Source organism: Phasianus colchicus, chromosome 1 (assembly GCF_987193195.1).
Source record: "Phasianus colchicus chromosome 1, bPhaCol1.hap1.1, whole genome shotgun sequence".
Taxonomy (NCBI): Eukaryota; Metazoa; Chordata; class Aves; order Galliformes; family Phasianidae; genus Phasianus; species Phasianus colchicus.
Window position 1 is genome coordinate 166,769,035 of NC_143436.1, and position 27,099 is coordinate 166,796,133.

Genomic DNA, 27,099 nt, shown 5'->3' on the forward strand with positions numbered 1-27,099 from the left:
ACTGCTTTCTTCATCATAGACTTCTGAATTTCAGTATTTCACCTTGTTTTCTGACATGATGAAGGTAAGACATTGATACAGTACACACATTCAAAAACCATTACACACCAGCCACATATAACAAACACATATCCAACTAGTTTGACCAGACTTCTGTTTTCCACAAGACCAGTGCTTTGCTGTAAGACAGAATTACACAGGGAATGAATTGGATCTTACAGTAACAACGCTCTCAGAAATCCAATTGCAGAATGGCAAAACTGCTGAAGAGAGGCACATTAAATAACACTCCTGTCATTCCATGGCAATGCATGATATATATATATAATTGGGCTGTGGCCAATAAAGTCAACAGAAGGATTTGAAACAGCTTACAAGGGCATAAAGGAAAGGAAAAGTGTGTTTCTTGCACTGCCAGGAAAGTGGAGCCACAGTGACCACAAAACATGGCTAGACTGCAGTAAGATCATCCCCAAGCCCAGACTTCTGCACAAGGAGTTGCTAAGGGCAACAAATGGGGAAGAGAGGACAGCAAAAGCAGTGCTGCAATTTTGGCCCTACAGTCCCTCCAGGAAGCCTGCTTGGTGCTCTGGCAGCTTGGGAGGGGGCTGAGGTGATGGGAGGCAGCCACAGGCATGGCAGCTGCCCCACTGCATCAGCTCTGTCATGGACAGTGAGCTCTGCACTGTCTCAGTCCCAGTGCCTTCTCTTCCTTACCCACAGTATGGCTTTGAACAGCAAAGTGTATCTCTACTCCCTCTCCTGAAGCCTTGAGCCCAGCTTCTTCAGCAAATATCCTATGCCCATCAATTTCCATGACCAAAATGCACTAAATCTACACTGTATATCTGCCCTCAGAGGCAGGACAATTGCAAAGCACCAAGCACCAATAAACACCAATCAAAGCCCAGTACTGCCAAGCATGATGCCACTAATACAACTGATCAGGGTGGTCAATTCTTTAAACGAGAGTAATCAAAGCAATATATGTAACACCCAGAAACACAGTACCTCAGACTAGACAAAACCTGTAGTGTTGATAGCATTGTCTAAAGGCATATCAGATCTCTTATTTCACTGCTGCCATTACACGTAATACTTGTGTCACTGAGATACTAAGGCTGAAAGGTCATATCATATCTTAGAAGGTAACCATCATTGTAAACATATAGTCTCTGATCTGTGGGGTTATAAGAAAGACTCTGGATTCTGTCTAATTTTTTATCCATGATGATACTCACACGACCTTCTTCGCCAGTACTTGTGTCATACATGTAGAAGATTTCCTCTTTCCTAGTGCTCAGTGTTCTTGTGGCATACAGAATGCCACATAACATGAAAGCATTGGAAACAGATGGCTTGTACTGTCTTGTCTGCCAAGTATTTAGCACATCAAGTGTGGTCTCATTGAGTTTGCTAATCACAATGTTGCCCATGCTATTTTCTGTTGAATATATTACCCACAGCCCACTTTCATCCACAGCAAAATCTATGTCTTGCCACGATACACCCGCGTATGAGAAACGGTTACTAACAGCAGCAGAGGGAAGGGCCTTACGCAAAACCACAGTGTTTGTATTTATATCATATTTGGCTATATCTGATGAAGAATAAACATGGTAGTAGAAAAAATTATTGTAAAGAGCAACACCACTTCCTTCCCCATAGGTTAGTCTTCTTTCATACTTTGGTTTAAACAGCAGCAAATCATCAAAGGAACCATAAATTCTAAAATATTCAAAATATCTCCCACCCGTGTCCAGTGGTACAACCCAATAGGTTTCTTTCTCGGGGTTGGAAGGAGAATAATCTCTACCCCAGGAACCATATTTGTAGGAAAATCCTTTCCAGTTCAGTTTTACAACATAGGGCTGGCTAACATTCAGCAGTCCACGGTGAATGCAGCTACCTGCAATGGAAGAGAAAAATCAGGTTTTCCAAATGTCATCATTAAGAGAGAGGTTTTGCATAGCATAGTCTCTACAGTGTGCTTACTAGGGATAGCTCTGTGGCAGAGCACAGACAAAAATACATAATTTCATGTGTAAAAGAGCTCCTTTTGGACCAAGGAGTGTTTCAAGCTGACTTAGAAAGTTGATTAAAAAAAAAAAAAAATGGAGTACACATAATTACTATGAATACTGTGAGGGGAAATAAAAAAAAAAAAAAGACAGGGAACATTCATCCTCAACTAGGATTAATTTGCAGAAATTAAGTTCTTGCTGCACCATTTCAGACAGGGGACAGGTTTGATGTGTGGTGCACTTGGAAATCCCCTGGTAAATACAATTTCAGAAGCATTTTAGGCTATTTTCTAATTCAGAATGGAGACTGTGTGAGATGGGAAAGAGGAGCATCTAATTTCTGTGTATTTTGTTGAGGAGGGGTAGGAAGGATAAGCAGCAGTAGTAATTCCAAGGCACCATTTCAGATTTAGCATTCTACTGTCAGAATCACAATTATGAAACAGTGCATCACAGTCACATGGTGCCTTCTACCTCAGGCCCTCAAATAAATTTGTAGACAGTGTCAGTTACAGCCTAGGAAATGTATATAGACGTCACTCCTAGATTTCATATGAAGCAACTCTAAAGAGAGTCTAACTTCAAGAAATGATTCTATGTACCAGAACAGTATTATTTTCCATGCATCAACTATGAAGCCATCTCCAGGAACATGGAAATATTTTTTTTCATTCTGCCATCCAAAATTCTACTTTTTTGCTCCTAAAGAACATGCATGCTTTTGGGATGAATAGAATTTATTTCACATTTACTAGGAACAAACCACAAATTGGAATATTCAATGAAGATGAACAGCATTTGTAAACAAATGTCCAAATGTATCTACAATAAATACTTTATTTTTAATGAATATCAATGACATTCTGTTTTCCTGATAAACTCTCAGCATCATCAGCCACTGGTAGAAAAAATTCTCCATTCAGAAATGTTTATGCACCTTTGCTAAGCCCAAAGCTGCCACTGGCAAAGCCAGCAGAATTTTTCAAGTGTAAATATTAGCATTCTATACAACTGCCACAAAAGGGTTCCACACTTTTCTTCATAAAGGTATTCCACCTGTGGGAGTGGAATTAGAAATGTCAAGTGACTGAAACTAGTTCACAGGCTTAATAGTACTCAGAGGCCTTCAAGAACCATTTAGATGTTGTATGAAGGGACGTGGTTTAGCTGGGAAATATCGGTGGTAGGTGGACAGTTGGACTGAATGATCTTGGATGACTTTTCCAACCTCAGTAATTCTATGCTTCTATGATTCTCTGAGGTTTTCCAATTCAATGAGGTGCTCAGCCTTTTTCCTTAAAGATGGAATATCTATCACTAGAATAGGCTCAAGCTTCATGTTTCAATTAACCAACAATTAATGGCACAACTGTTTGGTGCTCAGAATGCCTCACAGCACAGGAACTTCATTTACCACCAACTCTGGTGTCAATAACTAAAGTCAAACTAATCTTTTGGGTTTTTTTAAGAATTTCTCTGGGTACCGTGTCATAATTGCTTATCACCTGAATGAAAAGAGCTGCTGGTTATAAATGCAGTCTTATGAGGGAACATCTAGTATATATTTATTCCACATTATTCCACAGGTTATTCCACAACCTATGTCTCAGAGAAAAAAAGAAAAAAAAGAAAAAAAAGAAAAAAAAAGACAGAGAAACAACAGAGCAAAATTTATCTTCTGCCATCAAAGCTGACCATTCCTACCAAAGGGTAGAGTATAATTATGAAAATAAGTTGAAAACTGACAGGAAAAGCCTATGTGGTATCTTGCATTCAAAGACATCCTAGTCTTACTCCACAGATAGAAATGTGGAGAGAGTCCACCTAAGATACATACCTTCAAAAAACACTTGGAAACAAGATATTTTGTGAAAAGTGAACCATTGCAAATGCCAAAAGATCTTTTTGAGAGGTAGGAGAAGGTGCCCTTCTTCTGGAACAAGGACACTTGTAGTCTGATTATCCAGGCAAGTGCGTAACAGTTGTGTCAGTGTGGAAAGTCTATTTGAGCAGTGAAGCTCTCCATTCTCAATTCTCCATTCTCTCCTTTCTCAAAATGTAGCATTTACCTCTTTCCACTACATAACACCTTCACCCCTCACAGTCATGTGTGCACTTGTGCTCATGACTTGGGTGGACATGTGATTCACGTTTAGCATTCACTCAGTCTGTGAGGAAGGTGGGAAGCATCTTTGTGTTAAATATAAATCACTGTGCAGTGATAATGCCCCACACCACAATGGCAATTCCCCTGGGGTCAGCACTGAACCCTAGAGTAATCCTGGATGACTGAGTGCCTAGCTTACGGCAGAGAGGGTAACAGATGTTGCAAACAAACTCATGTCGTACCCCAGCCAATTTTAAGTCCTGAGATACTCTCAGCTGGAATATGTGATGGTCTTGGTTGAACACCCCTTCCCTCCTTCCAGTCACTTGACATTTTTACTTTACAGGCTGAGAGAGCTGGACTTGTTCAGCCTGAAGAAGAGAAGGCTGCAGGGTGACCTCACTGCAGCCTTTCAGTACCTAAAGGGAGCCTATAAACAGGAGAGGAATCAATTCTTTGAAAGGGTAGATAACTGCAGGACAAGGGGAAATGGTTTTAAGTTGAGGGAGGGAAGATTTAGTTTTGATGTCAGGGGGAAGTTCTTTACAGAGAGAGTGGCGAGGTGCTGGAACAGGCTGCCCAGAGAGGTTGTGGATGCCCCTTCCCTGGTTAGATGGGGCCCTGGACAGCCTGGTCTAGTATTAAATGTGGAGGTTGGTGGCCCTGCCTGCAGCAGGGGGATTGGAGCTTGGTGATCCTTGAGGTCCCTTCCAAACCAAGCCATTCTATGATTCTATTATTCCATGCCCCCAAGAATCACGGCTAATCATTCCTGGCTCTGAAAAGATGAGTACATGCACTTAAGTGCTTCACAAAGGATGAGCCCCTGGAGCAGATAGCTCTTTTCCAAATATAGAACACCAGGAAGGCACTGCTGTGTGGCCAGCCAGGCTGCATCTCTAGAAATGGCACATAGCACGGCTAGTGACAGTGCCTCAGCACTTGGCACAAACACTCATGTTTGGAGGTGCTTATACCTCAGCTCATGCAATGGGAGAAAGCTGAAGCAGAGAGTGCAAAATGGCTTGCAGCCTGCCAACTCCATGAATCAATTTGAACTGTGTTTTTCTTATATGTCTATTATGTATTGTTACCTCCGGCATGAGGGCTTCTTTAAGCTGGTGACATATTGAATATATTACAGTGATTAAATCACAATAAACGTATCTCAGAATTAAATGGTTATTAAATGCTCCAAATCTCGTGATTTGTTTAAAAAAACAGAGCACCAAAGCTTGCAGGTAGCGAAGCACTTCTAAGCTCATCTATATGCGACCTCAAATAATTTTTCATGTCATTAAGCAGAACACTATTCCAGATTTATTTTAATAATTCATACATTGTTTCATAAATAAAAAACAAACGTGTGTTCAGCAGAGAGACCTTTTTTTACAAAAGAAATAATAAATTATTATTTCTTCCCTTAAAGAGATCTCTCTGCTGAACACTTGTTTGGTTTTTATTTATGAAACAATGAATTATTAAAATAAAGTTAGAAGCATGTTCCGTTTTAATGACATCAAAAATTGTCTGAGGTTTCTATACAGAATGTGCTTGATTTTGATTTCCTTGAAACCTCTCGCAGATTTTTTTTTTTTTTTTTTTTTTTAACCAGAAAACTCAGTGATAGTCAGGGGGTGATTTGTCTTCTGCATGGGTTCAGAAGAACTCACTGCTGTTTATTCAGCCTAACCCTACCTCCCTGTCTGGATCTTGTGGGGAAAAAATGCACAAAGGAAACAAAGTGTCACGTAATTTTGTAAATATTAGAAGGTACTTGAAATAAACTCATATGCATTATGCAAACTTTCATGTCTTTAACTCCTTTTTGGGCTGTTTTAGGCTATTGATAAATTAAGTCCTGGTATTTTCACCTTCCCTTGTTTCATGCCTGTGTAGCAAATAGAGGAGAGAAGGGCTAACACATGTACATACACAAAGGTACCTTCTGCTGCCTGCATAAAGAACCAATATTTCAGCTCAACTGCTTACTAATCCTTCTGATTCATCAGAAAAGGAGCTGTCATTCAGAAATCACAACTGAAAAGAACCTGACTTCCCTGGCTGATGGGCTGCAGAACTGAGCATGCACAAAACATGCTGTTGGGTCTTGTTTCTCCAAGCAAGTAGCTGCATGTAATTGCAGAAGAGAACGGACCATACACGTGAAACCCACATTTACAGGAGCTCCCATTAGGGGAACAGAGACCATCAGCAGGCTGGTGCTCCATTCTCATATGTGCTCCCATGCATCAGATGTGCATCCTCCTCTCCCAGCAGATGACCCACTGTATCCAGATGTGTGAGCTGTTACCAGCTGTTACTATGGCTGGAGACACAGGAGGCAGAGCTGCACAGAGAAAAACTTAACTTTGCCATTTATGTCTCAGCAACATGAAAACCCAGAGACCCCTCAGTCTTTCACCAGCATCACTGGGCATGGGCTCAGCTGCAGTCAGAGTAGGCATAAGTTTACAGCACCTAAAAGGGGATGGACTGGAGGGCTCAAACTCGTCTGACCTGCCTTCAGGCAGCTAATAATTCAGCACCCTCTATGGTCAGCAGAGGCATGAGTGTGTTGCCAGAGGCAATTCAGCCAGTCCTGGAAAGAAGGCATGGGCCATTTCCCTTCAGGTACCTGGTGGCATCTCTTTCTGTATAGACATACTTGTTTCACAGCCCAAGACACCTCCCAAAAAACAGGTGTCTTGAGATTGTGCAGGACGTAAAATTTAAGGCAAAAATGTATTTGTTCTAAAACTCTGATATGAATGCCTGAGTTTCAGGATTAGGCTACATTAAGTCTTCCTCCTCCTGAGAACTATTCACCAGTAACCAGAAATTCTTAATTTCTTAATATTTCTTAATATTTCAAAAGCTGGGGAAAATGCTTTACTCTTTTTTTTTTTCTTTTCTTTTTTTTTTTTTTTTCCTTTGAGTTTTGTTTGACTCACTTCTCCCTGTTGCCTCTCTCAGATCATTTCAGTGAGATGTGACAAAAAATCTGCTGCAGAATCCTCAAAGAACCATCATGGGGTCCTTTCCTTTCTATATTTGTCCTGACACAGCCAGATGAAATCAGCACAAAGGAAAAACAAATGGATAAATATTTCTTCCCACTGGACTGGTGAAGAGAGAGAAGTTGTGCCCTGCTGCAGATAAGAAAGTTAGTGATGATGATGAGGATGAGTAACTATGTATTTACTGATTCAATTTCAGATACCCACATCTCCAGTTGGAAGATGGGGCAAACAAATACCAGAGATTTCCCTCAGATACATTATTTGAGAAAGAGAGGCTGCTCACTCTGGAAATAAGGCAGCAAAAGCCTTAGGGGACAGAGTCAGAGGGGCTGTGTTGTACAGCACTGAGAAGCAAGAAGCTTTAATTAAACTTGCCTTTAGACTCATAGTCTTAGACAGCTTGGGGATTATCCAAGCTCTCTCTGGTTCATATTGCCTACCCAAAATATGCAGGAGAAAGGAAGAAGGAGGAAAGAAAATGCAGTCTGAAAACAGGACAAAGAGTCAGTTTAATACAAACATTATAAATATAATATGAACTAAAAGCAGGGCAAGGCCAAGTGGTTTGGCAGGAATTCAAGGCATTCAGGCTTGCAGAGAAAACGTATGGAAATTTTGTTCAAATGCTCAAATGAGTGCTGGAGAGCTTTAAAGCACTAGGTGTGAGCATCCATGCAAAGCCTTCAAAGTGACCATCCAGAAAATGCAGCTCTCTCACATACTTACTCCATTTCCCCAAGCAATAATGCTGTTCTACAACCACTTGTTTCCATATACAGTCTGCACTACATAAAATTGCTCTACAAAGTCTCTGCCCAGAGAATATTTGCTCCCCATTAGGCACATAGTGTCAAGATATTCCAGTCCTGCATGGATTAGTAGCGTTGTGATTCCACACAACACTCATGTTATCTGTACAGCTGGCAACTCCAGTGGTTAGAAGAATTGCCAGCCCTCCAACAATGTGTCTGCTAGTCCATTCTGCCAGCCTTGGAATCATAGAATCGTAGAATGGCTTAGATTGGAAGTGACATTAAAGATCACTGAGCTCCAACCACCTTGCTGTGAGCAGGGTTGCAACCCAACAGGCTGCCAAAGGCTCCATCTAACTGGGCCTTAAACGCCTCCAGTGATCTGCTCAGAGACAGCCCTCAACCCACAGATATCTTCCAAGCCTTCTGAGTTTCCTGTTGCTGGAGGCAAGAGAAGAACTCACAAATGACACCAAAGGACATCCTTAGATGATGCCAGTGGTGATAGTTCACAATAAGTCACCAAAGCTATCGAAGTTCTAGTGATAGGACAAGAAGGGTATTATGAAAGGTTTCTTCTCAGAAAGAATGGTGAGGATTGGAATAGGCTGACCAGAAAGGTGGTGGAGTCACCATCCCTGGTGGTCTTCTTCCCTGGTGGAAATATGGCACCAAGGAACATAGTGGGCATGGTGGTGATGGGCTGGCAGTTGAATTAGATGACCTTAGTGGTCTTTTCCAGTCTTAATGATTCTATCATTCATACCACCTGGGGATTAGACCATCTAGATAATTTTGTTCTTTATGCAAAGGTGAGACATCTGGCACACTAGTTAGGAATAAGAAAATGCTAAAGCAATACCAATTTGGTCCCAGATAAACTCTATCCATCTCATCACCATGTCCTGAGAAGCAGTACTAATTAATTCCACTATAGTCACAGAATTGTAGAATCACAGAAGACCTCCAAGATCATCTGGTCCAACCATCAGTCTATCACCATGCCCACTAAGCCATGTCCCTATAAGTGCAGTCACTCTATACAGTTACATTTATTCCACCCCAGCGCTATTGACCTGTTCTGCACATGACCTGCCTATCCGTGCACAGAGCTGCACTGTGAAGTGCAGACCTCCCTCTTCTACTCTGTGAAAGCTCCACAGACACTCACGTCAGCTACACAGGCTTAAAAGCAGCTCCTGCCTCTATCATTCATGGAAGGACACAGCTTTCTTATTCCAGAGCTCGCTACTTTCCCACCGAAACAAAGGTTTGCTGTAGGCTTGAAGATAAAGAAGCTGTTTCTTTCCACACACCGTCACTCACAATAAATCAATGAGACGTCCTTCAAATACTTTTAAAACATTGTTGCTTTTTTTTTTTTTTTTTTTTTTTTCCTATTGTAGCATTCTAAGCCTTTGCTGAGCAGCAGAGGGGCCTTGAAATTTTGCTGTGCAGATTTTTATTTCAGCTTTTTCTCCTGCCTGATCCCCAGACAAGGTGATGCTTGTGCATCCTGCCAGGGAAGCACAGCAGCTGCCTGCACCACCATAAAGCCCTGAGGAGTTCACAGTAGGGATGCTGCTAACCCATGGAAAGCTTATATTTCTACTAGTCCCACATTCTCACCTTTTCAACAAGACACCTGAACTTGCTGACCCAAATGTGATGAGAGGTAAATGCTGTGGGTGCAAATCCGTGCACACCTCATTTTTTTTATGAGTTCCTTTGCATTTAATCTCACTGATTGCTAGTCAGTTTATGTGAAAAAGCAGGATTCTTCCTCCAGATATTGTGTATAATAGAGTGCTTACTCTTTTACAATACTCTGTCAAAAGGAATCCCTTGCATATAAAATACTCAGGGGATCAATGCAGCCTGGTAAATCCTACCATCTGTTAGCAAGTGGAAAGTTTGACACCTCAGCTTGTGGTTCCCAAGCAGTTTGCTCCAGCATATCATCGACTCAGAGTTCCTCAGACTGCAATTCACTTGCAGTGTTATTTTTCAAACTGAGCATAGGCCAAGACAAAAACTACTCCAGTTATAAGATAATTACCACACGACCTGTGAAAACAGTTTATGCTTTCTAGGATGAGAAGGAATGGCTTCGAGTTGTACCAGGAGAGGTTCAGGTGAGATATTAGGAAAATCTTATTCTCAGAAAGAGTGATAATGCATTGGCTGCCCAGTGAGGTAGTAGAGTGATCATTCCTGGAGTTGGCACTGAGGGACATGATTAGTAAGCACGGAGATGTTGGGTTGATGGTTGAGCTAGGTGATCTCAGTGGTCTTTTCCAACCATAATGATTCTACAATTCTATTATGAACTGTGCTTTTGGAATCACATATAAGCTCCAGAACACAATATTTCCTATCTTTATAAAGAGTAAAGCCCTATTTCCGCTGAAATCACAGAATCACAGAATCACTAAGGTTGGAAAAGACCTATAAGATCATCCAGTCCAACCATCCACCTATCACCAATGGTTCTCGCTAAACCATATCCCTCAACACAACATCCAAACGTTCCTTGAACACCTCCAGGGTTGGTGACTCCACCACCTCCCTGGGCAGCCCATTCCAGTGCCTGACCACCCTTTCAGAGAAGTAGTATTTCCTAATATCTAGCCTGAATCTTCCCTGGTGCAGCTTGAAACCATTCCCTCTAGTCCTATCACCAGTTACACGAGAGAAGAAATCAATAAGAAAACTCCCACTTATTTCCCTGAAGCCAGAATTCCCCCCTCAAGGTTCTTGACCTTTTAATTTAAAAGTAGAGCTTTTTGCCTGTGAAACAAAAGTAATCATGCAAATCTACCTTTCCAAGTTTGCATACCAACAGCTTTAGCACATCAGTTGTTGCTCATAAATTCTCAAGCAACTTTAAAACAAAATTGCCATGACATGACATAGGTCGCTTTCACAGGAACCATTAAAAATCAAAGCTGGTCTGAAAAAAACACAGTTTCCCACATTTAAAAAAAAAAAAAAAAAAAAAGGAAAAAAAAGTAGAAGTTATGGGAAGGGACTCGCTTTTCACACTCCAGATGAGAGGAATTTTACACTTTTTCCGGCTGAAACCAACTAATGTGTCTGCAAGAGTTTGTTTCCTGCCCTCTTTTTCATTTTGAACCTATTGATGAAAGATTAGTAGCTGCCTGCTCAATTTGTCAAGACTGGGTAGTATAATTACAATTGTTTCTAATATCCATGTATTATACTGCTCCTCATGACAAGACAAATGCTTACCTGGTGGGAAATAAGGAGGTGCTGTAGTTTTGTTTTTGCTCTCTTCGCACTCTCTCAATTGATTCTGAAGAAATGCAACTTGTCGACGTATTGCAAGGATATTGTTTTTGTCCATTGATTCTAGTTCATTTACCAATATAGTTAGATTTGTGATCTAAGGTGGAAAAGAAAGACAAAAAAGAAAATTTTATATTCCTGTCAACTTTATTTTATAGATATTTGTAGGCAGGTTTCATCGCATCACAGAAGATGCTGTAAAACAGTTCTTAAGGAATATATTCTGCCAGCCTTACATTTCCAGCAGTGTAATGTGATCAGCTTTATCTGCTTTGACACTCAGCTCTGTGCAAAACATAACGCAAAATAGTGTTAATTTATACATAGCGTAAAAGTAGGTCCTAGACCTAGTAAGTCCTAGACAAGTGCACACTATTGTATGTGAAAAAGTACTTACTCTTGTCTTGAAAAGTATCTTGAAATTTTATTTGCAAAGATAAGTGATGTTCTCAATCACCTACTTGATCTAGAGGACAGTGGAGAAACTAAAGATATTTCATTTTCATACGAAGCAATTATTCTCTCTAGGTGAGTGATTAATTACAATTTTGAAAATGTGATTTATAGTCCTCTGGGAAGGTGATAGTCTTTCCCATTTCTTGATTTCATATTGATTGGGTCACTGCCCTAGCAACCAGAAGCTAATTTTTTAATTATCTAAGTTAAAGCACAGAGGCTTTCAAGCATGGGTGTCAATAAATTCATATTTATTATAATAATTTAATAAGTTCATGTACTTAATGCTGTGCAAAAAAAATCTCTTCCAGGCAGAGAGTTGGCAAAAATAGAGGACTCCATTTGTTTGGATGGAGTTTTTGCTTTTCTGTACTCTGCATTAAGGAAAAAGGCATTAATAAATTTAAGGTCAAGCATTTCTTTAATTTGTTCTGATGAAATACTGAAGTAATACCACTGGCTGCAGTAGAGATAGGCTACATTTCTAGCACCTAAACACTAAAGAGAGTATAGACATTCTGTATATTGACTCCCTTTTGGCTAATTGAGATTCTAGCAGTACCTCCAAATATATTTGATCGATGATGACATTGCTCCCAACAACACTGGATTTCAGCTGAGTGACCAGCCTTTCTAGGTCACTGATTTCCACTTTCAGTAACTGGAAGTCCAGTTCTGTGTAAGATATGCTGCTCTGTTCCATATGCTCCACTCTGATGGTTATATTAAGAATTTGCTGTTGATATAGTTCAATCCTTTTTGAATACTCTTTAACCTTAAAGAAAGGGGAGAAAAAAAAAAAGAAAAAAAAGGTACATATTCAGGTCCAGGTTAGCGAAGAAAACAAGCCTGTTTGACACATTTATCATATTTCTTAGTACCCCATAAATAACTTACACATACTTGATATACTTACTCTTCACATAAACTACGTAAACAAAATGATCATCACATACATAAAAAATGTAAAACTTAACCCTCATTTATTGTTGGCAGTTCCACATAGTCCCCTCAGGAACGCCTGGGGATAACTGAAGGCAGAATTCTACTCAGAATCTTCCTTTTTTTTTTTTTTTTAATTCTTTGCCAATATTGTCTCTGTAAGCTAATTTTATCCTCAGTATGCCAACAACCTACATTGGCATTTTTTTTTATTAGGAAAGCTGAAGTGCATTATCTCACAAAAGCAACCCAAGGAGGCTGAGAAGTGCAACAAAGGATTTCCACGTTTTTCAAATTTACTTCTTATTAACTCGAAATCCAAATAGGATTTTAACCTGTGTTACATTTGAATTGTGCCAAAAGTTTCTAGAATTGGTTTTTGTTTCATCTTTGGGGGGTATGGAATGTTTAAACATAGTGTTAAAAATCAAATTGCATTTAAATGAAAGTGGAAATTTTATTGCAGGCTTTAGCTAAATTGATTTACATAGCAGCCTCTTCAGCCCTTGAACCATTAAACGGTTGTCCAGATGAATATGTTTTCACATATGTATCTGCTGAGGTAAAGGTCACAGCACATGCATTCCAATGCAGAATTTATACTGTAAGAATATTATATAGACTCGGAACATTCCTATGAAAATTTAAGTTCCTTTAAATTTAACACTTCAGGAAATTTCTCTCTCATATGCTTCATAGAAATCACATTATTTTTTTTACCTTTAAACCAATATAATCATATCACAAGAGTTAAGTAGGAGTAATTATTAGTTCATTGTACCAATAACTCCGTATTTATACCTCAACTGGTATTTGTAGTATAAGCTCCTTGTCAATTTCTGTAACTGTATCTTCATCAATTGAAATACTTTTAGTCCCCATCCTGTCAATCATTCTTGCATTATCTTAATTTTTTTCCCCACCATTTCTGGAATAGCCTTCAAAATCCTGTCAGGATGTGAAGACCACCGATTTGCTGTTTCTCTCAGCTTCTGAGACTGGAAGACCAGCAAATACACATCAAATAAGTCCATGTAATTTTTTCTGAATCTCTTGTGGTCTAAAAAATATGTATGGGAGCTCATGAAGGACAATAAGGATCTTTTAAGATCAGAAGATATCCAGAGAACTGGTTTAAGGAGAACCATAAACATCAAGGATCCCTTTTTTTAAAAGTATAATTTTCAGTATCAGCATAACTGCACTATAAATCTGAAATAAACAGGCATGCCATAACAAGCTGCAGCAGAAACACCCTGACTCATGATGGATGCTCTAGATCTCTTAGGCTAAGCCTGGGTAAAGAATAACTTAGATATTTGTTACAATGAAGGATCAAAAATGACAGCACAGAAAGACCTAGTTCCTCATATCTGGCTGAAAAGAAAAAAAAAAGGGGGCAGCTGGGATGCCTTATTTGAGTTGTCATCGTTACCTGTTAGGAGAGAAGATTTGGGCAATGTTCTTGGAAAACCAAAGTCTATATGGACCTTGCACTTTTACTGGTCACTGAAATCATTTTGGAATTGGAAGATATCCTCCAAAATAGTTTGAGAAAATATCTTTAAAGGTTAGTGTCTAAACTGTACATCTAGATTTTGCACAACAAAAAAGAAAGAGATATGATTGCATTCTGAAGAACATACAGCTGGTCCCTGTCTGAACAAAATTAAATTACACTGGTATGTGAAACTACAACTATCGTAGAGGTATTTGGAAATCTATTTGGTTCCTATTGGTCTATTAGGACTATTAGTCTATAATTATAACTAGTCTGTTTTTAGTTTAATAATTAGACTATTATTAGTCTAATAGTCCATCTAATAGTCCAAAGGGTTATTAGCTTGTCCCACACTTTGTTGCTATTAATATTACCAACATTATTAGTATTATTTTTATGATTGTTTTGTGCAGACCAGTCTACAAATAGCTGAAACAGATCCTTGGATTTAATGACAGCTACTCATTAGTGAGAAATCTGTGAATTTGCAGTTTTCTTCATCCAGACAACCATCCAGGTCTTTCAAGGACACCAACACAATACTGCATAGCTGAGAGCTGTCCATGTAAGTTGAGCCTGAACTAGCTCCAGCATTCTGCAGTACTCTGTACAGCCACACCAGTATCTCAATGGATTTAAGCTCATAGGACCCCTGGCTAATCATTAGACAAACGCAGTTTTCTTAGCAGTGATGTTTTAATAGATCTATACTGTTTCTGCAGATAAAACCAGAACATACACCGAGCACTGTGATGCAGAGTGGACGTTCCAGCCTGATCAGATCTGGCTCATGGATTTCTGTAGCTGAGAAATATCAGTTGGAAAAAAAAAAGGAACACGGTGTTGCTCTGTTGCTTGGCAGACAGATTCAAGCAGCTTGTAATTCCTGCTCTCCTACAGTATCTGTGTGCTAGCGACTGGCTGTTGTCTCTTGCTGGACTGGCACAGAAATTCTGTGCATGGCCCATGTTTAGGGACACAGACCAACAACTGGTTCTGTCTGCTGTCACACTTGTCATAAAAGCCTTAAGTAGGGCATAATGAGGGCAAAGAGCTTGAAATAGTCCTTTATAGGAAGAAAACAGAGCCATGTGATGTATATGTAGGGGAAGAAGAAAAAAAAAAGAACTAGGTTCATTTGTTCCTCCACCCTCATAGAATGAAAAGGGCAGGAAAAATCTTCAGTGTTCATACACCGTGTCGTTTACCTGCAATTGGTATTTATCAAAACAGGTTTTGCAGCATGCAAACAGACACTTCTCCAGCATACATTTGGAGACTACAGAAGAGGGAACTGAAGTGCAAGATGAAGATGCAAAAGAAGAAAAGAAAAGTAAACATGGGTAGATGAGAAAGAAGTGACAAACCAGGAGTCCTAGAAAGCCACTTGGCCTGGGGCTTCGGGCAGCTGTGACTTCCACAAACCCATAACGAGCCCAGCTGGCAAGCAATCTGCAAGTTGACACTAAGAAGAATTTCACTCCAGGTTGATCTATTTTGAAAACAGTTCTTCCTGATGGAGGGTAGGAGTGCTTTTTTCTCCTGTCTTTGTTAAGTGGGGATGTCATGACCATTGTGAGTTAAGTTCTGAAAAGTACTCTCTCTCCTTGGGATAAAGTGCTGATCCATCCCTGTTACTGAGGTGTCCTCTCCCCTTTCTTATTGAGAGGAGCAGCCAATTCCCGCTTTGATTTGAAAGGTTAATTTTCTTCTGTAATCATAATTATGCTGGCAAAGGTTGATGTGACAGAGGAAAAATTAGTCTGGTATTTTCAGCCTACAGTTTGCACTCATTTGGCGCATGAGAGCATCTCTTTATCTGCAAGCTTCCCTGCCTGCTGTTTCTATAAAAGGACCCCCTTGCTTTTTTGAATTAGTGTACAATCAGGCAAAAGGTTAACGATTCAATCAGGCTGTTTATCTGGGACTTGTAGCACATGGAAAGCATCCTTAAGAGGGCCCAATCCTGAAGCTCTTACCCAGGAAAATCTCTCACGAGCCTCAAAGAGTGTTTTAAAAGACTGAATAAAGCATGGGTTCCTAGTGTCCAAAAAGCAAGCACTTAATAGAAATTACCACCACTGTGGTGAGACTAGGTTGAGCTATAAAGACAGACTGGGATCTGAATTGCCAACAGAATTGCAGATGGCAGAATGATTCCCCAGGATTTTGTTCAGGATATTCTGTTCTAATAATGGTTAATAATGAGAACAAGGCTTTCTTTTCACTGTTCCATTATTTTCTTCTTTCTGTGAGTATTATTACAACCAAAGTAGTATATGGGACTTCACAAGAAAGAAGCTGAAGTGTTTGTGTGTACAGAGACTGATGCATAACAAGATCTTAGACTGCTTAAGTTCAGTTATCAACAGGGCAGTGCTTGGGAGATTTCTCCTTTCTGCAGAAAAACAACAACAACAAAAACACAGAAAAACAACATCATAACTGATATAATTTGCACACATACAATTACGCCAAAATACAATGTTTGTTTTTATTTCTGACCCAAAGTGTCTCTTTGCCTGTATCACGCTGCAGTGTATGTCACACTTCATCTAACCAAATGCATTGTAACACTGCTTGGCTGATTGGTCTCGACAGGATAAAATCCAGTGAAGCCTGAGTGAGGTCAAGAATTGTCACTGTCTGCAGCTAGAATTGAAAACCAAGGTCAGCATCTACCCTGCAGTACACTGCTGGGCACCTAAAGACAATACAGTTATACCAGTTTATACCAGCTGGCAGCTTGGACATTAAAGTTCACAGCAGGGATTCAGCTTGCCCTCACTTGAAAGATGAGTTTCAGATACAAATTTAGACATCTAATTTCAGGTATCTATAGTAACCTGTGTCATCCTATGAGCAAGATGCCTGAAGTCCCTGTAGTGTCAATGGACATCTGAGGTTGTCCACACAGAAAAATCAAGCAGCAATTGAAATGCACTGCAGATCTGTGAGGTTGGCAGATATGCCACTCATCCTAAATGGAACATGCACTGCTCTGAGGATAGTACTGGTAAGAGGCCAGTTCCACCATGGCAAGCAACTGGGAAAAGTGGTACAAAAACACCTTGAAGAATCACACCAAGTTTCTGTTTGGGAATCATGGCCTTGCTCTTTTCCCAGTGCAATTAGTTTCAAATGCTGGCAGTGACCACAATGGGAACAGTACAAAGATCTAAAATCTCAGTGACTGTCATGGATCATTAACTGAGCAACACCTCCTTCCTGCAGGAGGACAAGTAACTCCAGTGCTTGGGAATAGTGGGGCTTCTGTCATCTTACCCTCCACAACCCCACTGAGAGCTGAAGGTGCTTCATCATCAGCTTCAGTTCTTTCAAATCTGGTTATTTCAACTGATCTTTCCATAGGATCCTCTGCCTGTTGCTGTGGTGTTTTATGCTTAATTTCTTATCTGTTCCTGATTATACCAGAAGAGGTTTATGAATATTTATGGTTAGAATTTATAATTTAATGCTGTGCCTTTTCTGCTGATTAATTCAAGGACACTTCATTCCTTAAGATGCCCGGTTCCTGAAGAAAACACTTTCTGCTGGACACCTCATCTGAATCCTGAATGTTTATCCACCACCAAAAGTCGAAGCCTTACTTCTGCCCTCACAGGCAGCTTCCCCCATTGCACTGCAGCATGTGTAGGTCTGTCTGAATTCCTCAGAAATTGATTTCATGCGACAAGCACCAAAGTAGCAGAAGAGGTATTTGTCTTTAAAAATAATACATAATTCACCACTCTCCCTGCCACAGCCTCAGATGTTGACATAGAACTTTGTTTGTTGGATTGATTTTTAATCCATGAAAACAAAAAGAGTGAGGAGACAAATATTCACCCACTTCCTCACTCTGAGATGTGTTGACCTTACTCCTCCTTCTATTCATTTCCCTCTTGTAATCTGGCTGGCTGGATACAAATGATAACACAAGAAACAGGAGGCTTGGCTTCCTCCAGTTCTGCATAGCAATCACAAACCAATAAGAATGAGCCTAAAGGTAAAAATACAACCCTCCTTCCTAAAATGCCATGCGTCTTTAGCTGCAAAGGCGTAGAAAAGAAACTAAGGATATTCAAATGTATGACATGCTACAGTGTCAGAGATTTGAGATTTAATCAACCTTCTCCCTGTCCTTACAGAGCCCTCTTTCCTGCTGTTTGAAAGGCAGGTCACCAAAAAGTGCTGACTGCTGTACTCTTTCACGGGAAACCATTTTTCAGCCCAGATACAGTTGTTATATTTGCGAGAAAAGAACACCTTACTTGAGAAAGCTCTGCCTCAAATTTCTGCAAGAGCGTTGTGGCTATCATTTGCAATTGCTCAGCCTTCTGCACAGGAAAGGTGGTATCCGGCAAGTACACAGAGCACTGACAACTTCCATGGTCATCCAGAGAGCCAGTCACGTTGGCAAAGAGCTGCAAAAACAAGGCAATAATGAAAAAAATGTTAATATTCTTCTCTAGAACCAATAGCTAATGCCTGGCAATAATCTGACAATCATAGGATTAACAACTTTGCTGATAGTTTTTTTTTTTTTTCACCTTTCTATTCCAAGGAATTCCTATTATCTGGTAATTTTATTTTATTTTATTTTTGGCTTAGCATTACAAATCTTTCAGAAAAAAAGTTAAATGTTGCTGTAAAAATGTAATCTTCGGAAAAACAGAAGCATATAATAGTCCTTACTTCCCCAGCCTGCAATAAGTTACCCAGAGAAGCTGTGGGTGCCCCAACCCTGGAGGTGCTCAAGGTCAGGTCTTTATGGGGACCTGGGCAGCCTGAGCTGCTGGGTGGCAATGCCCATGTCAAAGAATTGAGACTGGATGATCTCTGAGGTCCAACACAAGCCATTCTATGATCCTATGAATCTTATGGACAATTATCCTAAGAAAATGAAAGAATTTTACCAGGAGGTGAGAAACCACACAACAGCAAGACAATAATAACTTAGTAACTTATGTCCTACATTTACTGCTCTGTTTATCTGAATTGAATTAATCAAATCATCTAGTTATTTCCATGCATAGAGCTGGAAGCAGCAAAATAGAAAAACAGTGAGTGGGAAAGTTTTGAAAAGAAACATGCTTTGTTTGAAATTTCTTAGCCAGCCCCAGCAAACAGGCATGAATTTAATTATTTACTAGTGAAAGGCGAAGAACTAAATATTCAGGCTCAAACTAATGTAAATATACCTTTTTTCCTACAGTGTTGAACATCACACTACACATCACAGCCAACTCATCCTCAGCCATGGATAGCTTGCAAAACTATGACCCATACCATTAGCATGAATTGCCTTGTCCTGGCTGTCTGCACACTCAGGGCATCACCACCGGAGCAATGGATATGGTGTTTGGAAAGGTCAGGGCTGGCAATTCATGATTGTGCCATAATTTATAGCCAAATCATATAATTTCCACTGGGTTGAATTCAGAGCATGTTTGGGGCAGTGAAATATTTGGGTTTTGTTTGTACAGAAAACATTTGCCAGTTCATAAACCTATCACAACTGTATTAATAAATTTATTTATTGTTACTTTAAAATATTCTGGCACATACTTCAGTGCAGCTGCATATTTTAAAGCTAGAAGCTTGCTCTTCAAATATACTTTTCTCTATAATCTCTCCTCTTGCCTTGCAGAAATACCAGTGTTATTCATCTATTTTCTTATTCTCCCTCCCTCTTAAAAATCAAAAGAAGCAAACAACAAAACTATTAACCAAAAGACAGAATTTCAGCACTTCTTCTTTCACTTTTTCACAGTGATTTCAATTAACTTCCTCACCACCCAACCAGCCCAGTGATGGCCAGCAGCAAAGCCCAAGAATAGAGCAGCAGCAAGAAGGAATGATCCAAGTTCACACTTCTGGCAACCTCTTTCTGCAGCCATAACAAACAGCATGTGCCTCATTTTGAAAGAAATCATGAAAAGATGTTTTATCTGTGTTATTCAAGCACCATGGTCCTTAAAACTTCACTCCAGGCCAGACTACTGAAGACATTTAACATGAAAAGAAGCAAAGAAGTATCTCGTAGGATGCAAGAGTGTCCCAGCGCGTCGTTTCTCTTGATTTCCTTGCCAGATAGGTTACGAAAGCACTTCTGAATATCACACTGAAAACATACTGCAAACTGATTCTGAGTACCTTTAAAGATACATCTAACAGAATGTAAACTAGTATGAAAAATAAGTCCCTAAGTCCTTTGGTCTTAAGAAGGTCACTTGGGAACTTTTGCATCTCTGATTCCTCTACATAGGCATGATAAGGATGGTACATTGCTCAGCAATAACGGGAGAATAAATAGGAAGGGGAAAAAGAACAAAGAAAGAAAGAAGTATGGCTTACAGAGTATCTGTAGGACTGTCATGTGCACTGGCATGCTAAGTGTCGAGTGGAAGGTCTTGTATTCCATCCTTTGCTTATATAACACAGATATATATGTGTACATATTTAATATATATGCATGCATATGCTAGAAGAGAGTATACTACACATAGAAAAGCATAGTATGTACTACACATATGCATGTGTTTCTATATCTAGAAATGTGTGAAATATAGGTTTTACATTTCACTAAACTACAGTCCTAATAGAGCCATCCCTTTTTTTCTAGTGGTACAATGCTTATTCCATATGTCAAATAAACTCTTCATAAGTTTACTCAAATGATCACCCGAAATGATCCTGCAGAAAAACCTCCAACTTGGGCATTCAAATTCCCTATGGAAAAACAATCATTCTATTTTAATATTTGTGTTGAAAGAGAGCCTAGATTTGAAGGCACAGCTTCTCTGCACTCAGTGCTATTTATATGCGTGCCAAGAGACAATTTTCCCAATGGAGAAGACAGCCTAGGCAGGGAAAACTACTTCCTCTCTTCCATTGACATTGCTAACTTTAGGATTATGATATTGATGAGAAAAAGAAGCATTTTTTAGTTAAGATCCTCTTAGTCCTCTTGGGTCAGCAAGTGCTTCAATCAAGATATAATGTCAGTCAAATGATGACCATATAGCAAAAATGTCTTTCCTTATCCTATGGGAAGATGCACAGGACAAGCTGTTACTTTTGGTGGCTTTGTGTGTTTTTTAAAGTTTAATAATTTACGCTGAATCTTTAAATGAGAGCAAACTGTCCTAGCCTACAGCAAGGACTCGACAGCAACATTTCACTGTAAAATTAAGCTGTTACATATACATATTTGAAGCTATGAGAAATGTTTCTTCCCCACATCCTTTCAATTTAAGAAAGATACCAAGAGCCAACAGGTACCCAATCTGCTGAAAACCAGAAAATGTATTCAGTTACCTAATCTGCAAATTAGAGTTACATCCCCAAAACAGCCTAACAATTTCAATGCTTCATTTCCAGTTATTTTGCATCCCAGTGGCATTCACAATTCTGAATTAGCTTCTCGCTCTTCCTAAGACAGAATGTGATCCACAGAAACCATATGACAAGGACAGGAGCCATTTCAGCTGTACTATAAGGAGATGGATGGGTTTGGGGTCCCGCTCCTAACTCCACTTAACTTTTTAAGCTCTCAGCTGGAGGTGGAGATTTAACACTCTCTTTCAAGAGGTTTCTCCATACATCCTACACTGGGCTAGCCTGGGTGATGAAAACCTGCTGTCAAGCTGCCTACTGCCTTTGACTTGAGCTAGAGCTGTGCTTTGGGTAAACACTGTTCTTGATGCTTAGGTTTCAGGACCACCCAGAGCAATTGTAGCCTGTAGAATCATCTCCAAAGCAAACATATTACTGAGCATGGGTGGCATGAGAAGGTGGCAAAGAGATTCTGAAATCCATAGACCTTGGACTTGAGCACTGTACCAGAATTCTCAAAAATCATGTTCAAGTCCCCCTACAAGTAAATAGTTGAGTAAAATTTGAACTAAGTAGAACAGGGAGAATCAAGATTTTCTCACTCTCATCAGCCTCTAGAGGACACTTTTAGAGATGACAGAATATTATTTCAAGGCCCTACTCTCATTTGCATGAAGAAGACAGAATTGAACAGAAGTCTTCCCCTTCCTCCAGGGAGGTCATCACCACCAAACTGTTTGAAAATCTGTCATCAGATCTCTGTGGCTCCAACTGTTTCATGTCTGGAATGCAATTCAGTAGTCGTAAGGGCTGTATCAAATCATTGGATGTGACCAAAGCACAGAATGACGTGGCAACAACACTGACAACTTTGGGAATTCATCTCTTCATAGATCCTAGATCACAGAATCACAGAATTGCAGGGGTTGGAAGGAACCTCCAGAGATCATCGAGTCCAATTCCCTTGCCAAAGCAAGCTCCCTACATCAGGTTGCATAGGTAGGTGTCCAGGGGGCCTTGAATGTCTCCAGAGAAGGAGAATTCACAGCCTCCCTGGGCAGCCTGTTCCAGCACTCTGTCACCCTCACCATGAAGAAGTTGTTTTGTATATTCTTATGCTCCAGTTTATGGCCATTTCCCCTTGTCCTGTCCCCACAGACCACTGAAAAGAGGTTGGCCATGTCCGTTTGTGTCCCACACTTAAGATATTTATAAACATTATTAAGACAATCTCTGAGTCTTCTTTTCTCAAGGTTGAGCCAGTTCGCTTAGCCTTTCCTCACAGGGGAGATGCTCCAGGGCTTTTATAATCTTTATGGCTCTCTGCTGGACTCATTCCAGGAGATCCTTGTCTTTTTTGCATGCTGAGCCCAGAACTGGAAACAGTACTCAAGATGAGGCCTGACCAGGACAGAGTAGAGGGGAAGATCACCCCCCTTGACCTGCTGGCCATGATCCTTTTAATGCACCCCAGGATGCCATTGGCCTTCTTGGCCGCCAGGGCACTCTGCTGTCTCATGGCCAATCTGTCATTCGCGAGGACCCCCAGTTCCGTCTCCACAGAGCTCCTCTCCAGCAGGTCATCCCCCAACTTCTACTGGCACATGCTGTTATTCCTTCCCAGATATAAGACTCTACACTTGCTTTTGTTAAACCTCGTCTGATTTCTTACTGCAACATCTGGGTAGCCTGACTTACCTGGATTAGGGTTAAGCCTCCAAGTGACTATGCTGCATTTAAAAAATGCATGGAAACTTCTTAGTTATACTCTTTTTCAGACTTTATTGAACAGTTAGCAATGGTCATACCTTTGGGGAGGTGTGCTGGCTGGTAGTCTTCTCATTAAGCTGAGTCAGATATTGAAGTGTGCTGACAGGAGGAGTCTAAAATGGAAAGGAAAGCCTCTTTCAGTGCAAATTCCTGCATTTGTCACCTTCTCTTCTCCACCATCCTACAGCTACAAAGCACTTTGATTTTACTATGGGAGCCATCCCCAGAAACTATAAAATTAATTGGCTTCTCTTGACAACTAGCATTTCCCTGAGCACACTGTCACTTCTCAGACACCTTGTTCAAAAGACAGGCTATGTGAGGACAGAGGAAGGCAGGGGATGCTTAGCCTGCTCAAGAGGTGTGAGCTGGGGCCCTGACAGACAGATCTGGCAGATCTGTGTGGCAGTCAAAAACAACAGCACTGTGTCCCCCTACCCTAAATTCACAGACTGCTGTTCTTCCAGCAGTGACATCTGCTCCAGGCCGCCCAGATTGCGGGGCCAGTCTCTCAAAGCAGGACTTGCTGCCCCTTCAATCTAAGCCATCAGGTTGCAAGCAGTGACAGCTGGGACACGTGTCCCACTCTGCTCACAGTGGAAGGGACAGCATCGAGCCATGGGGAAGGAGCACGAGGTGAGCTGCCACGTTTCTCAGCTGGGAAGCTGATCCACCTGGGAGTTTTTTATATAATAAAACAACATACATCCCTTTTAATGTTCAGATGTGAACATATGTGCCTCCCTGTCACAGAAAGGAGAGCAGCTGTCACTGTGGCATTGTGCATCCCTGGAGGTCTGCCACGACTACACGGAGTGTGCTGAGGATGGTGTGCCATGGTGATGCAGCATACTGCTGCTGAAAGGAGAGCCTCATCAAAACCTGTTACAAGGTGGGAATTGCAGCAACATACCCCCAATGTCAAATGGTGTGACAGACAAAACAACAAATGGGCTTCCCCCCAGGAGGACACCTGTTGCTCAGTATTGCCGCATTTCCCAAATCCCAGCCCCCATTCCTGAGCCAGAGGATGATGGGGAACTCCAAGTGGACAGCAAAGGGGACAGCATGGACAAACTTTTGTAGGACAGTTTATCAAAGCAATCCATTTGAACAACCATATGTGCATTCAGGCATGGTGTGAGAGTAGGTAGTAGCAATTAAATTACACAAATGCAGAACCAGCTCTAAGCTAAGCAGAATGAGAAGAAATATCTCCTATTTAAGTTTCCTATCCTCAGTTTATCAACATATATTTAAATCTCCTTCTTGACTTTTGCAGCTCTCTGTTCATTATGCAGGTAAATGCACATTCCAGGAGGTGCTGCATCCACTGCCTGCATTCACAGCACTTCGAAACTTCAAAAAATGTAACTAGGTATTCCAGGTTGGTGGCTAAACCAGACGTATCAGAGTCACTGAGAGACAAAGTGGGAGTATTCCTAATGTTAACTGTAGAAATAGTAAAAGGCAGCCTCTTGGGTCAAGCTAAGACTAAATGTTTTCTTTCATTTGGGAATGCTTAAAAGCTATTTTGCAAACTTTTTCTAATGACAATTTAAGCCTAGTTCTAAGTAAAATGAGACCATAGAAAATCAAAACAAATCTCTCACTAATTCCATTTTTTGCATATTTTCAAAGTTTTCTCTTCTCCCCTCCTTCCTGTTACTTGTTCCTGATTGATGTCTTTGACTTGAACTTCTATCGTGCACAACCAGATACAGTTTTAGGGGGAAGAGGGAGAACACTCCATGCAAAACACCCAGCATGGCTTTCATGTGCCTGGACAGCAATTATGACAGCAATCAAGCAGTTGGGAAAGCCCCCGCCTTCCAACTCCTTCCACATCAAAGATGTGTATCCTTTCCTCTTATAAGCCCTTGCTAATTAATTAGAAGCTATACAGAGCATTTAATATCCACTGAGATCCTCAATGGGAGTTGCACTCATCTAACCAAAGGCAGAATTTGACTCTGATTTTAAACCCATGCCTCATTTTCACATTTATTACCCAGTCCCTGTACATTAGTCGAGAGGAGGATGGAGAAATACTTTAAACTTTCTCCATGCAAAGATCTCAACATTTATCTAATAACTTCCCAACAACCTGAAAAGATTTTTGCACCAATCTAAACGACATGAGAAGAACTAAAGGCACAAAACTTGGATGATGATATCCCTTCTTACCACTTCTGTAGCTGCCATCGTGGTTGCCTGTGTGACTGTGCCCTGCACACACACAAGGAGCAGCAGAGCCACCTGCGTGTTCTTCATCTCTGCCAGCAGATGTGACAGTCAGGGGAGTGGGAGCTCTTTTTATCATAGGGGCTGGGGATTTCCCCAGCCAAATCTTAAGGAACTTACCGGATATTTTATGTTTTTTGAAAAATGATGTCGTAAAATCTAATGAAGGCGTCACATTACTAACACACAAAGACAAGTTACTCACTGTCAGAAATTAACTGTCACCCGATTTCCTGAAAAGAAAGCGTTCCCACATGGTGCATTATCTAATCTTAATCGTGGTTATGTAGGATAACAGGTGCTTATTTGCTACAGCGGGTTGTAAGAACTTCCTCTTAATGTGACTCAACCACAAAAATTCTCATAGATCCGTCCTAAGATATGCAGACAATACAGGTCCGGGTGGTCTTTATTCCTCTTCATAATAACAGAAAAAAGCAGATCAGATGAGACATATGCAACAGAAACACCCTCCATATACTTGAAAGCCCAACAGACCTTTTACAGTAAGTTAAATGTGGGGTCTCAGCTCTCACACAGCACAGGTGGGAAAAAATTTCCTCCTATTGATATCTTGTACATTATCAGCATGTACCCATTAGTGCTTACTCATACATCAACACTGTGTTAATGCTTAAGCAATTGCTCTCTTTTATGGAGTTTCATGCCAGCTGGCCACAATAACTCATTGTTCTGTCTTTGAAGCTCTGACCCAGAGAGATAAAAAAATCTGTAGACAATGCATAGCCTCACACTCTCCAGCTGCAACTACAGCTACAGTACTACTGGTAGTTGTTTTCTGCCATCCCCAAGGCATCCAAACTTCCACGTGAGATCCACACTTCCACCAAGCGACCGGCTACAACCTCAGTGGAGTCAACTGCGAGTCCTCAACTAGCAAAACAGGGATTAAAATAACTCTTCAGACTCTGTGGATGACTTAGAAAATTAGCTTGGGAGGAATGTTTCAGCTGGGACAGAGAAGATGTCTGTGCACTTGCAAAAGAAGCCAAGAAGCCTCTAGACTAGAATGTGTTATCTTATGTCCCTTCCTGTCTCAGTGCCTGTATCATCAACACAGCATTTACTGTTTTCTTCTTCATTCTATCAGACTTATTTCTTCTCCTGGATCAGTGGCAAATGGCTGCAGTAGTGTGTAAGTGGAGAAAGTGGTTAGGAGACCCTTATTTTCTGCCAGCATTGGAACGCAGTGGTAAGAACAGGAGCAGCAATATTACCTCATAAAATACCTCTCTCAAACAGCTTTCTTGTTACTGTCATAGCATTATCGGCTCCAATTTATAAACAGAAAAGCTGAGGCTTATGGTAGATCCACACTAGAAAAGTCTTCAGAGAAATGAAGTCCACGAAGGATGACATGTTTTAACCACAGCTTTGCATAAGCATAAGCCCCCAAATAGATTCATGAAGCTAGCAACAGCATTTTTTTTGAGTAGCTCATTTTGTAGGGCAAGGACATAATCTGTTCTTGCAAAACACTTTTTTGTAGCAGAAGCAGCATTTCCACTGGAGGATTTCATGGTATAGCTAGTAATTTAATGTAAGGTAGACAAGACCTGGGAGGCATGCAATAGTGTCTAAGCTCAAAGAAGCAGAGACATGGTGGCAA

General features: G+C 40.6%; 1 protein-coding gene across 1 annotated transcript; it reads right to left on the bottom strand.

Moving 5' to 3' along the window:
- On the bottom strand, positions 1–25,500 carry OLFM4 (olfactomedin 4). Its single transcript, XM_031615821.2, has 6 exons — positions 25,413–25,500; positions 23,264–23,338; positions 18,389–18,541; positions 12,234–12,446; positions 11,159–11,312; positions 1–1,909 (listed from the first exon to the last, which is right to left on the bottom strand). The coding sequence occupies exons 1-6, from the start codon at positions 25,497–25,499 to the stop codon at positions 1,116–1,118; spliced, it is 1,476 nt and encodes a 491-aa protein (XP_031471681.2). The 5' UTR covers position 25,500; the 3' UTR covers positions 1–1,115.
- Between the last annotated feature and the right edge of the window lie 1,599 nt (positions 25,501–27,099).